The 17,139-nt window shown below is 51.0% G+C and overlaps 4 protein-coding genes across 4 annotated transcripts; 1 reads left to right on the top strand and 3 right to left on the bottom strand.

Moving 5' to 3' along the window:
* Positions 1–364: 364 nt before the first annotated feature.
* Positions 365–3,911, bottom strand: NFIA_021640 (WD repeat-containing protein; the record flags this gene model as incomplete). The annotated part of the gene is made up of 5 exons (XM_001265351.1): positions 365–373; positions 435–548; positions 617–873; positions 925–3,680; positions 3,754–3,911. 5 exons carry the CDS (start codon positions 3,909–3,911, stop codon positions 365–367), a joined length of 3,294 nt encoding a protein of 1,097 aa, XP_001265352.1.
* Positions 3,912–5,978: 2,067 nt separating this feature from the next.
* On the bottom strand, positions 5,979–7,798 carry NFIA_021650 (uncharacterized protein; the record flags this gene model as incomplete). The annotated part of the gene is made up of 2 exons (XM_001265352.1): positions 5,979–7,649; positions 7,748–7,798. 2 exons carry the CDS (start codon positions 7,796–7,798, stop codon positions 5,979–5,981), a joined length of 1,722 nt encoding a protein of 573 aa, XP_001265353.1.
* Positions 7,799–8,419: 621 nt separating this feature from the next.
* On the bottom strand, positions 8,420–9,217 carry NFIA_021660 (6-phosphogluconolactonase; the record flags this gene model as incomplete). The annotated part of the gene is made up of 1 exon (XM_001265353.1): positions 8,420–9,217. One exon carries the CDS (start codon positions 9,215–9,217, stop codon positions 8,420–8,422), a length of 798 nt encoding a protein of 265 aa, XP_001265354.1.
* Positions 9,218–15,505: 6,288 nt separating this feature from the next.
* NFIA_021670 (FAD-dependent oxidoreductase) lies at positions 15,506–16,847 on the top strand (the record flags this gene model as incomplete). Its single annotated transcript, XM_001265354.1, has 2 exons — positions 15,506–16,465; positions 16,536–16,847. 2 exons carry the CDS (start codon positions 15,506–15,508, stop codon positions 16,845–16,847), a joined length of 1,272 nt encoding a protein of 423 aa, XP_001265355.1.
* Positions 16,848–17,139: the final 292 nt, after the last annotated feature.

Raw genomic sequence — 17,139 nt, forward strand, 5'->3', positions numbered from 1 at the left:
CTCTCGATTTTTTTTAGACGTGGGGTATCCTTATCATCACGTGATTATATCACAATAATAATGATGGTTGGCAAGCAGATCACAACCACAGCACATAACGGACCAGGTTGCACCACAATTCTAGCGGTATATGGACTATGGGTGAGGCAGAGCATTTGCAATTATGTACGCTACAATTGCGCCTATTCTGTCGACCGATTGTACCATGTCCAAGGGCTATGTACTACAATACGCTGCCAAGAGCCCCAAAAAAATGGTGTATATAATACTGTTGGCAACTTGGGTCTAACAATAACGTCGAAAAATCGTACGCATGGCCAGCTGACCAGTTGACCACGCTTCGAGATAATCCAGCGAGGCGGACTCACATCACCTGAACAGAACATTTTTAGTCTCAAACCAGGGGAATGCCCAATAATCAACCAAGAGCTTACAGTGCAATTTTCGTCCAGAACAATGGTCGCGCCCTCGCCCGCTCCGTCCACCAATGCACCCCCAACAGTCTGTCTTTGCCGTAATGTAGCAGCTAACCGAGCCAGCATACTCCTCTGAGAATTACGGGGTCAGATTATGAAGGAAGGATAAAACCCCAAGAACGAAGGAGCACATGACTTACCGTGATGTACGCCTCGCTCATGCCTCCTTGACGATCGACATCGTTCTGGCTCATGATCCGGTAGCTATCATGGATGCGTTTGCAACTTTTGAGGCCGCCAATACCGGCAACATTTGCACCAAGCGTGTTAGCTGGGTTATCGGGGTCTAGGATGTTGATACCACGGCGTGCATTTTCCTGTGCATGGCGATCGGGTGAGAAGATCTTGATAGTGTTGTCGATCCCAGAAGCGGCGATGGTCGGTTCGTACGGGTGTCCTTATAGACAAGCGTGAGTTAATGCCGTATATGTGGTCAGAATGGACATACCTTGCACAACGTTGACCACTTCGCTATCTGCCTCGAGTATGTTGACCAGGTTCGCTGTTTTCCGATCCCAGATGAATATATGGCCCGAGTCACTGCCGCTCACGACGTACTCATCATTCAGCCCAAAGTAATTGACGTCTTTGACTGTTTTGATATTGCAATGCCCCCGATAGACTTTAGTATGGGAGGAACAAGGCACGTCCAGTTCGACATCCTCTCTTCGCGTTCGTCGGAAACCATATCTGTTGATGAGATGCTCCTCGGCTTCGTCCTCATCCTCCTCCTCGTCAGAAGAATCGCCGAGTTCCATGTCGAAGTCTCCTCCATCCTCGTCCTCTTCTTCATCTTCGCTTTCGTCTTCTGTTGACACATCGGAGCCATCCTCACTCACAACCGCCGCATCGCCGTGCTCAATGGAGTCCCCATCTCTAACGCCCGACCTGCCGTTAGTGGACCTCGTCCGCCGTCCACTCGGATTGGAGGTTCGTGAGTCTCCGTTCATAGAGGCACCCGAAGTCACAAGGTGCACGTCTTGGATTGGCTCCTCCTCGACGCTGCCGTCAATATCCTCTTGTAATCTCTCTTGCGGAAGCTCACTGTCCGAGTTATCTTCGATTTCTGTGCGTAGCCCACCAAAGGCCTGGTTCACAAAGGCGTAGTTGACTCCCGTACCCGTCTCCATCAAGATGCCTCGACCTACCCTGAGAACCCAGAACCTGGTTGCCGAAGCCCGGTCAAGAGACCGAACTTGATGTGCTGTCCCACCATCACCATTAACCCTGGCCGCAACGTGTCCCAAATCCTCCAGTGGCAATTGCAAGGCATTTGCAAAGGCGGCAACTGCAGCATGCTGTGTCGGGAACAGTGTGCGAGTGCTGTCATGTTCAAATCTCGAGGCATCGACATTCACCACCGGATAGTCCCCTGCCAAGCTTTGAAGGTAAGGTACCAGGACCGATTCAATATCACTGTCGTCAGCTGTTTCAGGAATCGGATACCGCGCCAGATTACGCCTGTGAAAAGGATTGCTCTTGAACCCAGCCAATACAGCGGCCCTTCCTCCTTCAAAGAACAGCAAGATGGTTTTGATGAAGTCATAGCCGAATTGCTCTTTCGTGTCAATCACGTTGTTTTCACCAGGTGCAGGTACTATCTGCTGGAATAGGTTCATCGCCGAATCTTCATTTTCGGAAAAACTTTGGATCTCACCTCCCAGAAACCGTGCAAGTGTTCCCGCAGCTTGGACGAATCTCCAGGAAGATTCCCGATTACGACGAAGAGATTGCTGAAAGCTCACAACCTCTGGACTCGGATCGAGAGGATATCTCCATGTCCGCATGACTTCTCCCATTCGGGGCAGATGCTCCGCCGCATGTGTCAACACAGTAGAAAATGAGGCAGTGTACGGCGTCAGGTCGGATGGGCTTGAGGCCTCGGTGGCTTCGCGCACAGATGCTTCCAAGGAGAAGAGGGCCTTGCGGAGCTTGACAAGTCCTTTGGCGATACGCATGCTCAGCCGCTGTGCCTCGTTCAGAACCGAATACTGCGCCTGCTCCAACACATTTGGCGGAGCGCTCGACACCGTTTCGGAAAGCGAAGGGAACGGGATATCCTCCATCTCTCCATTGCCATAGCGGACTCTGAAGGCTAGCTCACCGCTGTCATCGTGTTCCGCCGATCGCCGACGCGATTGATGGCGGTTGCCGCTAGACTGTGACGACAGCGAAGCTCCCTTTTGCCGTTTACGCTTTCTGTTCTTTGAGCTTCGACGCCTACGTGAACTAGGGCTGTCATGCACGGACTTCTGAGCCGCTGACGCCGGGTCGTTCGCATCCGGACTCCGAACTAGATCAAAACTGTATATATGGTCTCCGGACCAGCTGACAACCATCTCATTCGGATTGGCGTCGCTGATCTTACAGGCGGTGATATGGCCATTATCCCGTGGGCTCATTCGTCTCTTACCGCCGGGGGCAAACCTCCGAACACATCTCGTCGCTTGTCCCATGAGTTCATCATCGTGCTGGCTACCGCTGTCGGAAAGACCCCCGGGATGGCCCTTTTCCGCAAGAAGATCCCGTCCGAGCATTCGCCGGTCGTGCAAGAAGCAATGCAAATGGGCGCCGCCCAGCGCGATGTAATGCGGTTGACTCGACGAGCACGAGATGGTGTTGAGGTCCAGATGGTAACGTTTATACGAAATCAGCGGAGGAGGCACATTCGAATCGTCATGCTCCAGACCCGGCCGATACGCCATGAAGCCCTGTCCCCCGCGCGGCTGTGGATAGGCCGAAGAGGGCTGGCGCAAATCCCACTGACGCACCTCGCCATCCTCCGAACACGTGAGAAAGAGGTACGGAGACGACTCGGTGACAATCCTCTTGACCCGATCTGCGTGGCTCCGATAGACTCTGCAATTGGTGTTTCTTTCATTCAAATAGCGCGCATTGCCAAAGAAATTGTTGAAGCGACGGCTTCGGGCCGACGCAGAAAAGGCAGACGTGGCGGCGACATTACTGTTACCTGCGGAATACTCGATGTCGAAGACGCGCACTTGGGAATCACCGGCGCAAGTCACCAGCGTGCGATCATTCGAATGGGGCATGAACTTGGTGGAGAAAATGTTCGCCTTGTGGCCGGTGTAAACGGTGGTGTTGAGCGTAAAGGGTGCGGACGAGGATTCCGGCTGGTACGAATAAATGTTGAGGTGCAGATCATCAGAACCCGAAGCCAACAGCTGACCAGACCGCGACCAACTATCGCCGGACACAAGAAACCTCGTCAGAGAAAGTCCATGGTTAGGTTAGTGGTCTCGCAGCTAGCACATACCATAACGCATTGACGCAACCCGTGTGGCCCCCCAGTTCATTTACAATATCCAAATCGTCAATCCATTCCTTGGAGCCATATATGCCACGAATACTCGTCGAGGGTGAAGTGTACCCCGACTCCCGGCGCCAGATGCGATAATACAGTGAGTCCTTCATGGTTGGCGTCGATGCAGAAGCTAGGGCCAGATACTCGATCTAAACGGGGGGGCGGTATTCTAGTCTCCTGGCGTGTGGACCATCTCGACCCGGCGATCAGAGCTTCTGTTTCTTCTGTTCTCTGCCGTCGGATTCTTTTGGGGGAAAGTGACGTCAGTCCCGGCGATAGAAAGTTGGACAGGAAGGAATGTGGTCGATAAAGAGATGAAGGAGGTAATAAAACAAGGGGGAAGAAGATCCGGGGAAGAGAAAAATGCAGAAGTAAGATCCGATGAAGCTAATCTCGGTAGATCGAGTCGATAAGAGTGGGTTGGGGAATGAGAGCGAAGGGAGGGAAAGTAGAGGTGAGTGAAAGAGGTAGGTGGAATAGGTAGAAACCGAGAGAAGAACAAACGAAAAGAACCGAAAGAGGGGGCTTAAGGCTTGATCAACTATTAAGCCAGATAGATCCATCCATTCGGTCCAGGTCCAGACTCAAAACCCCGCCGAACTACTATTCTCCATGTATTGGTTGTGTCGAAGCATCTCTGCTAGGTACTCTCGGTTGTACTGTCGCTGGACCCATTCTTCTTCTGGGGACCACCTCTACGGTACTTACATCTGACAAGTAATAAATATAGCCTTTTGCTTGCCAATCACTGCTTAACACTGTCTCGGCAAGAATTAGTCCCTCCTTTTGCTGTTGCTTTTCTCTCTTTCACCATCTGCAATAGGATCCCGTCTTCTTACTTTAGTCTAACTCTTCAGCACGAGTTTCTTTGAAATGTGACGCCGGAGTCGGACCCGACGATGATGATCATGCCGGGAGGGTCCCCACCGCTTAGTCAAACCAAACCCGCCTGTCACCGTTCTCTGATGCGGTTTGAAGCGCTCTGAATGGCCAGCAGATTGCAGGAAATTCAGGAATCTAGATGTCTGTGTCCTGTTGGGGCTGTCTGCTACTCTGCCTAATGAATAGGTAGTAGATAAATAGTACTACTACTAGCAAAACTAGGGAAGATACTTTAGCTTGGTTACTGCTTAAAGTATGTTTACGCTTTTCCCTGTGAGACTGTCTCGCAAATTATCCTCATTTTCTCAGCTTCTACAGTCTTTACTTTGTTCATAATGATGATGATGATACCTTTCTAGCCCCTTGGAGATCCTCGTGACAATGCTATCATTCTATGCTCATCATTTCATCAGCTCGTCAACGTCCATTCAACAGAAAATCCTGATTGAAAAGACGATCGCAAACACAAAACAGGTCTAAGAATTACCCTGGCAGAATCCCGGACACTGCAATGCAAAGTCCTGTTTTTCGCATCGTACAAGTTCAGGTTTCACTGGCTGATTGCTATCATTTTTATGGAGAACAAGGGCAAACCTTCCAGACTTCCGGTACCTCTCAGGCGGCTCCTCCACCGTCCGAATTCTGAGACTTGCATGGTTGGAATAAAACCAAGGTAGTAGAGTGCATGATCGACCAAAAAAGAGGACTACTTTCCTGAAGCGAGGCGATTCGTTCAAATCAAGGCATACTAGCCCGAATATCAACCCGCGCCCCATTGCTCTGATCAGGATTTTCATAGATCCCGTTGAGAACCGTTGGCGGGCTAAGGAAAGAATGGAAGAGAGGGGAAAAAGGAAAATAATAACATAACCAGGTGTGAGCAGTCTTAAGGAATGCAGATGGGTTGGGATCATGGATCAGACGAGGAACCGGACAGGTTCTCCTGTCCCTATCGATGACACTTTCGCGTACTGACAGATGGCATTTCTGGATGCATTGAACGTGTCATTGTGAAACTCTTTTGCCCGAGATTTCTATCTGTGGGCCTGCTCTAGACAGCTCTTCTTTGACTGGTTTCTCTCGTTTCTATCCCTTTCCCAGCGACTGGTGTGCTGTCTAGTGTTCTACGTATGAGCTATGGTTAAATTTCAGTTCTTTGCTAGTAGACGGCTGCAGCGGAGGTGCTAGGTATAGTGCTGGCTACTGAGCGTCGTGCCTTGGTACTCACACTCTGCGAGCGATAGATATTCGGGGGTTCCATGGTCAATCTATCAGATAAATCCAAATAGAATCGTCTATGACCTCAACAGCGCAGTTCTCCACATTCCAGGCCTCGGGCCCCTCGCATCGCGTGGGTGGGTTGCAGCCAATTTGGCTGTGAGCTGACTAACCCACTGCCTCTCCGACCTTACAATCTGCGCTTCGATCCTACGTATCGCTTTCAGCTCGTCCACCATCGAAGCGATCATCACGTCTAGTCCCTTGGCTGTGCGCACAAGTGCAGCATCAGCTAGCGCTTGCTCTGGTCCGTCGTAGCCCTCAATATCCAGACTCTGCAGCTGCCTCAAGCTCTGTTCAAGTTTCACAGTCATGGCGTGCACCTCGTCCTTCCATACGCGATCGAGCGGATCAATGAAAACCACATGGCTCGCATCTCCCTGTTGTCGATGAAGTCGCATGCTCTCGATCGCTTGCGCTTTCCGGAACCATTCATCGAATTCCTGGACAAGCATCGTATACCTCCCTCCGAGACTGTCGGTCAAATCACACACTTCCTGCACGAGCTGCGAAAAGGCCTGGATCTGCGCGGCGAAGTTCGGGCGACCACCATATTCGCTGGCATTCTCTAGCCAGCGATTCAAGGCCTGTCCATTCAGCAACCGCTGGCACTTCTTTTCTTCCCGAACAATCGCGCGATACGTCTTCGCGACCGCGTCATACTTGGTCTGTAGCTGTTCCTCCGACTCGGCCTCCAATGCCGCCATCTGCTGTAGTGACGACGAATGTAGCAAGCTCAACTGTAGTAATTCCGTCTGAAGCGCCGCAATCTCCGGCCACGACGCCGGGATCAGTGAATCCTCCCCATCCGCGGACGCTCTGGCAGCGGACAAAGCCGCCGGCCTCACCACCTTCCTCGGCGAGAACTGCTGCTGATACGTCGTAAACTGCCCACTCGATCTCGTCCCAGCCGCCAACCCGGCGGTCGTCGTAGACGTCGACCCAGAAGACTGCGAGTCGCTCCTCCTGGAAACCTGACCCTGACTCGACGACGGCGCCACAATCTGGCTCCGGTGCCGCACATGCCTAACCGCAGTCGCCGAGGTCCCGGGACCCGCGCCAGCACCAGTACCAGTACCAGCTTTCAAAGGCTGTCTCATCGAAGCCGACCGAGTCGGCCGCGCCGGCGGCGGCATATCCGTTTTCTTCGGGGACATTGACGAAACCCCATCCCGTTTCCTCGGTGAGGTCGACAATCCCTGCGCGCTGAACGTCGCGCTCTTCGGCGTTGTAGCAACCCTCCCGCCCGGGTTCGTCCCCGTCCCTGTCCTTGTGCCGGCGCCTGTAGCTGTAGCTGTAGCTGTCCCCGTCTTCAACGGGCTAGGTCGTATCAAACTCTGTCGTCGAGTATTCGCCAGCGTAGCTGTGGCTGGCGCTGCTGTGCTGGACTCCGAAGGTCCCTCCTCCTGCTGCTTCTGTGCTCCCGGCGTCTTCGTCAAGACCCGACTCGCCCGCTGTAACCGTGTCTCCAGCTGCTGCTGCTGGCGCACCGGAGCAGCGCCATCTCGATCTCGATCACGGCCGGGGATACTGCGCTGAGGGAGGAGACTCTTCCTGCGATCGGTTGTGCTTGTGCTCGCGCTTGCGCTTGAGTGTGTGTCTGCGGACCCATCGCCATCGCCCTCTGGCGGGGTTTTGCTCGCTGCTGTGCGTCCTGCGGTCGACTTGGTGATAGTGAGTAAGATATTCTAGGAAATAGCCACGTAGATTTGCGGGAGTGAAAACGGAGTTGGACTGACTGTGTAGCTGGTTGGACAGGGGTTTGGTTCTAGTTCGCAACACTGACCTGTTTACTTTGTTGTCCGCGGAGGGAAAGGGAGCGCGTGGGGATTGGCATGGTTGCGGTTGGTTTAGATCATTTCCATCACTTCTCAGGCGGAGGGATCAATATGTGTGTATCTGGGTCTGAGCTGGACATGTAAAGGGCTTAGGAGGTGAGGTAGATCAGGAGTGACGCAGCTTCGCGCGGCGATGATCTGTAAACACTAACAATGAACGAAGCTTGGCGGAGACAATCTCCATGAGTCGTATGGAGTATTTGTCCGACTATCGAGATACTGATGCTTGGAGCTTATGGACATGCTCCTGGACGGATGATTTTATTTTTCCATTTGATTACGACAAAGGTTCCGTATACAATCATTCATAAAACATTAATGTTCTTAACCTACGCATTTCACGACCCTCACCGCCGTCTATGCAGCCTTTTCTGTCGTCTCAACTTCTAGATGAAGAAAAAGACCATTCGACGAACTCATATTGTACCGAGAATGAACACATTATAAGAATGATCTCGGTCCAAAGTCACTGTCCCTGCACTAATCCAATTTCTGGGCCGTAACGCCAGCCAGGAAACCTAGAAGACTCGTGTAAAAGGTAGAGGTACTTTTCGCCCTTGACTGTTCTCAAAAGCAAAAATAGCAAATAGAACATAACGCCATTCATAAGTCCACACAGCTTACAAGCTTCCACGTCTGGGGAATGAAACCCCATCAATGGCAGCATGATCGGTGAACCAGCTCACTTTTTCCCCAGCACCCTGGTTGACGAGCGCCGAGGGCAGTTCCCGTCCCTCCTCCGCATCGAAAATCTGCTTTAGGATCTCCTTCTTTCCCGCTCCAGTGGCGACGAAAGCGATACTGACGGCGTGTGTGACGACAGGCAATGTGAGGGTTATGCGCTTCGGTGGGGGCTTGGGCGAGTTGGTCTCCGCGGCCACCCAGGCATCCTTCTCTCGCAACAGTTCATGGCCGGGGAAGAGACTGCAGGTGTGACCGTCAGGACCACAACCCAACAGAATAAGATCAAAGACAGGTAGCTTGACGCTGTCCTTGGCCGCGAACGAGCGCATCAAGTCCTCCTGGTACAGGTCGGCAAGCTCCTGCGTGTCATCGTTGACATGGTCGGCGTCGATGGGATGCACTTTGGGAGTGCCCATTTGGGCGGGAATCTTGCTTAGAAGCTCATCCTTGAGCAGGCGGTAGTTGCTATCAGGGTGGTCAAGAGGGACAGCACGTTCGTCGGCGAAGAAAACGTCCCATTTATCGAACCGGACAGTGTCCTCGGGAGAACCGTTTGAAGGCGCAAGAAGAGCCTTGGCGAGAACTGCTGGTAGAGAACCGCCCGATACAGCGACACGGAACGTGTTATGGCGATTGATGGCGGAGTTCTGACACCGGAGCACATAGGCCCTCAACTGCAAGGCCAAAGCGTCGGTGTTGGGAAAGCTGTAGAGATTCGGGGATGTGCCGGTCATGGTGTAAATTCGTCGCTTTGACAATGCGCAAGGTTCGTAGGACAAGGATATGCTGCAGCCTCTCAGGAAGGTTTTGTGACTTTGTGACGTGCGTGTGAAGAGGGGAGCACGAGCGAGTTGTTGGCGGATTTTCGGTCAACAGTGCTCTGGCGGGGTAGGTACAGTAGCGGGACAGGTGGTTAGTTAGCCCTGAGTTATCCACCGAGGACGAATCAAGCAGACGGCTTGCAGCAGGGTCTGTTTTCAAATAGTTCGAACTGTGAACTCGCAGTAGTGTGCTACTTAGGTGATGTCGCGATCGAAGGGAAAAGAAGCTCCAATGCGACTCTGTGGTTGGGTGATTCGAGGTAGCACTCTCGATGGTGGGCTGGTCGCAGTTCTGAATGTTTCCATGACGTCGGAATGATTCCAGGGGAAACCACACCCAACTGACCAGCTGATAAGAGAGAGGATGATATCGGATGAAGCTGGAGACCAAGCAAAACACTCTCAAGGCTCAACAGTAATGCTCTCTCGTCTCTTCGGCTTATCTATAACCATCAACTGCCCAGAAGGTGTGTTGAGTATCGCGAATCGCGGTAGTTTGTCCATACTCAACGCAATTAATCAACCAGCACATGTGAAATGATGTCACAGCAGCAGCGTTGTACCCCTCACTCTCGGCTTCCAGATACGGAAGAGTCCGACAATTAGATGGGTATAATCATGCAAAGCGACATCACTCCCCTGAACTCTAGACCATTGGGCACGCACCATCCCGGCCATGATGATTTCCAGTTATTGGTCTACATAAGTGTGGTTGTGAACTTCCACAGTATTGAAACAATCTACATTTCGCCCCCCTGCATGCCCCCTGCTGCAAAAGGGACGACCTTCTCAAGGTTACACTATTACGACGCCTTGCAGATGCTGCAGATGGAAATCTCGCAGTTACTCCGGACAGCCTTAAATTTATTTGCGGACTGTCGACTCTAGTGGAGTCTTCTGTAAAGAGCTGGCTGTACTTGGAAGTTCGACCACTTCAAATGAATATACAAGAAAGCGGCCCGTTCTCAAGTTAATCTGGACGGACGTAGACGCAGGAGCGGCAGAACGGAAGAATCGGACTCGGGTATCCTGCAAAGAACAATGCACTCCATAGTCGGGAGGATTTGTTCGAGACGCGATTGTGTACGCCGGCACAAGATGGTTAGGCGGTTGGATGATTCTCGACAATGGCTCATGTTCGGATTGGTGAGATGTCGCAAGATGAGAGGCGACGAGACCTGTCTAATTAGGCACCGAAGATATTCTTGGCCCTTTGGAGCCAGCTGTTATGGCAGGCATTCGATCGAAATTGTGTTGTATGTTGCCCGATTGCTCCATTGTTAGCATGGATCTCTCGGAAATCGGCTAGATGGGAGAAAAATCACTCAACAGAGGGATTACTTCTGTAGATGGTCTCATATGTAGTCTTGACCAGGCTAGCCGGGGCACTGTCATCTATAATATGTAACTAAATGCTCTTAATCAAGCGTCTCCTGTGCTACTACTATTGATAGATTTCTACTCCGTAAGCCAAATTCGGACTCCTAAACATCTCCATATCCAGTCTGCTCAGGCCCCTGTAGTTCAACTAGTTTCAGAACTGGTCGCAGTCCTAACTCCAAATAGACAAGCGATGTGGGATGCTAAATCAAAAATTCGGAAAATAGTCTGCCTGAACTCCGGAAAATTGAAAAAAGCATTTCCTAACAGCTGGTAAGGCAAAGCTTTTCCCAAATCGAGTAAAAGCTCAACATTCCCTCGACTTTATTAGGGACACAAAGGCCATGTCGGAGCGAGTCCAACTGGGATAAAGTACTGGACTACTGGTAATCCTGCCGAGACAGCGTACAGCACAAGATCGGACACATGGACATCTCCGAAACATATTTACAGATGGATTCAGAAATAATATGATATGAGTCTCGGAAGTAGCTCCCGTCACTCATGAGGAATGACAGACAGTAACGATCAGCCACTGACGGGCTGACAGCGACTCCAGCGAGTATTCAGCTCATGTCGGACGAGATTCTGAAACGCCCGGAGTGGGTACTCTGAAGCCTCAAGGATACAAAAGGAATGCAGCATAGCCGCCGTTATTTTACTAGTCTTTTCTCAGTAGCGAGTAGCGGAGTATCTGGTATCGGCTACTCCGTACATGTTGCTGACCTTTATATCCCAGCCACAAAGAGAACATAAGATTCATACGAACTTACAAAGTCATATTAGCCAAATTACGAGTCAAAAGTCCCCTACTATGCGTAGAAAGAAATATCCAGGCCGTCATGCTTGCAAGTCTGGAAGATAATTCCCATCCTTCAACCAATCATACTGGATGGACATCTAGGGTAGTCCGAGCCATGGAACATCGGCATCCTCCCAGCCCCGAAGGTACATGGATCTGGCTGAACGAGCCACTTACAAGCCATAGACAGCCACGCACCGTAGCCGCTCCGCAGCCTTAGTGCGAGATATTATGTGAGAATGGAGATTCGAAAACAATTATTATTATCTTTGGCGCTCCTTCGTGCCCTGGTGGGACTTGTCTCAAGTAGTACAACTGTACTAGAGGTCAATAGTTTGATTACTATCCGTATGTATAGTCACTAGGCCTTTTTGAGCATCTAGTATTTTCTATTTTCCTGCACTCTGCAGTTTCGTCAATAGCTGCAGTCACTCAGATAGAAGTGGGACGATCGATTTGAGTCAGTGGCTGACGAGATAAAATGAGTTTAATCAATAAACCTGGTCGAGCCAGGTCATGACGACATGACCGTCGAGCCTCGGAGGTCCATGGGAGATTCTATTGGGGGGTTGTGCGGGATAACCGTTGTAAAGAAATGTGAAGACACATGGAACGATCCCAGAAAAGGATTGGTTCCGATGCCATCTCTGTACCTAAACACCTAAAGTAGGTAGATTGTATATATTTGGGCGTTTTCATTGGCGAGGAGCAACCCGCCAGTCAACGAACGCTCTGGTTCCGCGATGTAACAAGTTTCAGGGCAGCCTTAAGTTAGGCTAATCGATCACAGCACTCGATGACAATAATAATGATGGTATGATGGCAATAATAATAATATGCATGGTTCTATCGAGAGTGGTGTGGTAGTTATGTATCCTGATGTACCAAGTCAACGCCTTAATTCTCTTCAATCATAAAAGAATCATCAACAATGCCAGTATTGATCTAGAATCTGCTAGTCTGCCCTCCACAGTTCCAGTACATATCAACGTCCATCCACACTCTTCACTCAGAGCAGGTATTTTGTACTACATACTATTTACCTACTGCATCATGATGCTCACTATCATCATACCCTGATATCCGCATCATCATTCCAATTCACAACCATCACCGTCCATATTAAGGGCTAATTCTTCAGACCTCCAAAGCTCAGATTTTTTGATTGCATGGGTACCGTCTGAAACCGAAGCCACATTCCATTGCAAACCACTTTACTCCGTACTATATCATTGACCCAATTGGGGATTGATTGCTGCACTTCTCCCCTTTCTTTCATAGTCGAAATTCTTTGCGCCCTCTTTTTCTACTAGAACTAGCTGGAAGAAAACAAAGGGAGGCGGATAAAGGAAAAGACAGAAAAAAAATCCGGAAAGTGGACCGATCTGACCCTTTAGACAGCAATCTACGGGGCGGTCCCCTTGGCGTCGAATCCCTGACGGTGGTACGCTAACAATAATAAATAATTTATACCTGGAGATACCTGACTTCCACTGTCCCGGTGTCTTCCCCCACTGGCCGGCGTCTTGTATATCTATCCACACCTGCAATCACACACCTTTCTTCCTCCTTTTTCCTCTCTCATCACCAGCAGATCAGGTTTGCTCAAGGGTTCACTGAAATACATAGTTGACCACGACACTACTCGACAGATATTTCAGTGAATTCCTTCTGCAAACCTTGCTTTTGACTGGAGCTTATCCTCGATTTCCTCCACCACTTAATCTGTCTGCCACGCATCGACTCTGGTTCGCTGTTTTCTCGACTTTACCAAGCGCCCAAAAATCTGGGCCTGATTTTCACGAATTAGTCGGTCGCACATCTCGGCCTAGTCTTTCTCTTATTGCCACGAACTCCGATTCTCTGGATAGTGACAATGAGCTCGCCCTCTGTCCAAGTCCAACATCAACCCTCCTCCGGCGCCAAGTCTGTTACCTCGCCCTCAACCACCGATTCCGGACCTACCTCAACGAACTTCGATATCGTCCGTTGCTCGAGGTGCCAGCGCTCTATGAGCCTCGAAAACGAATCTACCCCAGGCGTCGTTCGTTTCGGCATGAATTCATACTACTGCAGTCGCTGTGCATCCATGGTCGGCTTCATCCGCTGAGTCCGCCTCTGACAACAGATCATGAAATGCGGGGAATTTCCATGATATGGAGTCGAAAAGAACAACCTGGTCGCCGTCATAAGGAACACAACTCTGTGGCTGTTCACCTATAAACGGAGCTTTGACGTGGTTCTCCTGATGCCTTTTCTATTCGCCATTCGCTCGACGATATTATTGGGATACACTGGACGGTTGATTCTTTGCATAATATCGAGTCGCGGACTTTCGCACCCCTCCGATCGCTTCCCCAAAGTACCCGTCTCATCGCATGAACAACTCACCTCACTGTCATCATGCGTTGGTTGTACGTTGCTTGGAGCACTACGACGATCCATCCTTCTGACGATATGGTTCGCAAGATGGTATGCCATATGTGTTGACATCGAGACAACGGCGAAGTCGTGTTGGGTCCAGCTTGTCGGCTCTACCTACGCAGCCAATCCGAAACATGACAAGCGTGAAGACGATGGCAGAGATTTGAAGGAATCACTCTAGCGAAACCGAATTGTTGGATCGCAATGTACCCTGCGTACTATTTCTATTTCCTTTGTATGGCTACTGGAGTTTTCCTCTTGTTTAGTCTGAGCTTAGCGACGTGTTTTCATCATCATAATACCCAGAAGGCTTCCTTCATGTTACTGTGCACTTTATTCTCCTCTGTGTGTTATATTATGAGGCTACTCTAGCTAGTGCGGAATACAACCCGCCAATAAGCATACAAGCAGATGAGTCCATCTGTTCCCCAGCCTAGATAGCGGCATGCCCATCGTGTCTATCATAATGTGAATCCTCAGCTTTCCAAAGATCGGCACCAATCATCAAGCAATGTGTCGATTGATACTCCTCATTCCATACTCCCTGGTTGGAGCTCAGCCTCCCCATCAGAACAACTCGCCTCGGTTCGTCTGTTCTTCAAGCAGAGCAGTCTGCAGAGTCCTTGCCCCTCACATTACAAGCGGGTAACGAATTGCATCAGGATGAGGGAGGAATACAGTAAAAGCTCTGTGCAACATGCCTGCAGAGTTCTCCAGGCACCCCTCATTCATTCCAAACTCAAACTCCAGAGTAAGACTGTCTACGGGGGTACTCCACTAGGACCTCCCTAGTTAGATGAGGGATACTCCGCACAGGGGGCTTATCTCCAGCTACCCCTCCCCCTCCCCCTTGCTGTCGATCCCCGTGACCGGCGTTTCATGTTTGCGTCGCACAGTACAGCAATTTACAACGGGCCGTCTCGAGAATTTCCTGTTTTTGTTTTGTCGTCTTTCTTCCCTAGTGATTTATGCTTCTGCCTAGGATATCAGCCGACAGTATAAAACACAGGCAGGGGAACGAGGGAACCCCTTTTAGCCCCGGCATCAGCCCATGTGGTGGGCCCGTGATTGTTGATTAGGATAAGGCGCTGATCAGCGGGTCTGAGCTCTACACTTTATAAACTGTACTTACTCAGTGGATGGTGCGGCCATATCAAGTCGCAAGTTCGCACTCATCTTCGGTTTATTGAGATCTGGATAAATGGCGGACGACTGTTCGATTTGACCTTGGCGCTGTTCGGACCACTCTTGATGATGATTGTATCGAGAGTTTTACTTGCTAAGCTCAACCAAGCTTGTGGTCTATCTATTCGTGGAAACGTTGTTGCGCACATTATCTAGGCAGACTTCAGCAGTTCAGCTCCTCGTATTGATTCTATTGAGATGATGCGCCACAGCAAAGGCATCGGACGAGTAAACAGCTGTGGCGTGCACTGTTCTTTAGCACTCGTATTCGCATTCCTATTCCTGTAAGATACTAACCTCCTTTCGGGTCAAAGTATAAAGACATGGCGGGCCAGTTCCCTTGACATGGCGATGGACCACACGAAATAATGTCCGAATGAATACGGAGTCCAAAGTACGGATACGGTGCAATGGGGAAAAGCATCATCATCGTCGGCGGGGGCATGTGCGGCCTTGCCTCCGCCATCGCCATCTCAAAGGCGCTCTCCCCATTTCAAACTAACCTAACCATCACAGTCTACGAGCTTCGCAGCGTCCCCAGCACCCTCGGCGGGCCGGTAAATCTCACCCCGAAGGCCCTCCGATGTCTGGACATGCTCGGCGTGTTGGACGAGTTAAAGCAGGCGAAGGCCGGCTGCGAGGTCGACGCCATCCAGATTCTCTCCCTGCGGACCGGCAAGGAGGTCGGGGCGATCGACTATACTGGTTCCGAGGGGACCGGGTTTGGCGGGTACAAGGGCTGGCGGGTGATGCGGTACGAGCTCCTGCAGGCGATGCTGCGGGTGATTGCGCGGCTACCGGCCGTGAAGATCGAGTATGGCAAGAAGCTGGTGAGGGTCGAGGAGCGCGCCGGTGTCACTGCAGTGAGCGTCTACTTTGAGGATAGCACAAGCACCGCGGGAGATATGGTGCTGGGCTGCGATGGGATCCATTTTGCTGTGCAGGGGATACATGTACAGCCGGACCGGAAGCCCGCGTATTCTGGGGTTGCGGCGGCGTATGGCTTTGTCGAGGCGAAGGCTGTGCTTGGGGTGAACGGCAGGCCGTTTTTCAAGGATACAGCGCTGCTGATGTCGCGGTATGGGTCTGTGATGACGACCTTCTGCGACCATGCTCGGGAGCTCGTCTACGTGGTTGTGCTGATGCGGACGGAGGAGCAAGGGTCCCGCGAAGGGTGGAAGTTGCTGGAGAAGGACCAGGAGATGGTCCGGAAGGAAGGGAGGAGGATCACGCAGCAGTCAGCAATTCCTGACGCTGAGAAATTCATCGAGGCTGTGGAGGACTGGACGTTTTATCCGATCTACCTGCTCCCGCCGAACGGGCAGTGGGCCACAGATCGGGTGCTACTTCTGGGAGACGCTGCCCATGCGGTTCGTAATGGTTATCTCTCACCTAGGAAACTGGCATACTGACGCACTCTGCACTAGATGCCTCCAAAAGGCGAGAGCATCGGTCATGCGCTCGAAGATGCGATCAAATTTGCCCGAGGTCCTCTCGCGGTACGGGGTAGACGACCCCAGGACCAGCTTCCGCTTCTTCGAAGACATTCAGCGAAAGAAAGTGGAGGCCGCCTACCAGGCCGCCGTTAGAGGCTGGATGCCGGCCCATGACATGGGCGCTGTGTTTTCTAGGGTATTCGAGTGGATCACTCCATTGTTCTTGTGGTGGATGACGAGGGAACAGCAGCAGGACTTTCTGGAAGATCCCACAAACATACCATTTCCAGATCGTGACGAGTCTGCAAGACTGTGAGTGTACTCCGTAGCGTGCAGTGATATATGCTATGTCCACTTGTCACAATGATCGGCAATAAGTTATTTTGGATCGCGTGGCATTGCGAACTATCTATCATTAGATCAATTGGTCAGAGTTGGCGAAATGACCTCGCAACCAATCTCAAGGGGTGGAGCAATTATGTGCGAAATATTAGTTTAGCAGCAGGGAGAGTCTATTGTTTGATCTGCATAACTATTGTATTTTATGTTCACAAGTAACTGTAAGACATGGAGGATCTCCGCAGTGAAAGTTAAAGATCATATTCCTA

This window comes from Aspergillus fischeri, genomic scaffold (genome assembly GCF_000149645.3).
Source record: "Aspergillus fischeri NRRL 181 1099437636249 genomic scaffold, whole genome shotgun sequence".
In the NCBI taxonomy this organism is placed as follows: Eukaryota; Fungi; Ascomycota; class Eurotiomycetes; order Eurotiales; family Aspergillaceae; genus Aspergillus; species Aspergillus fischeri.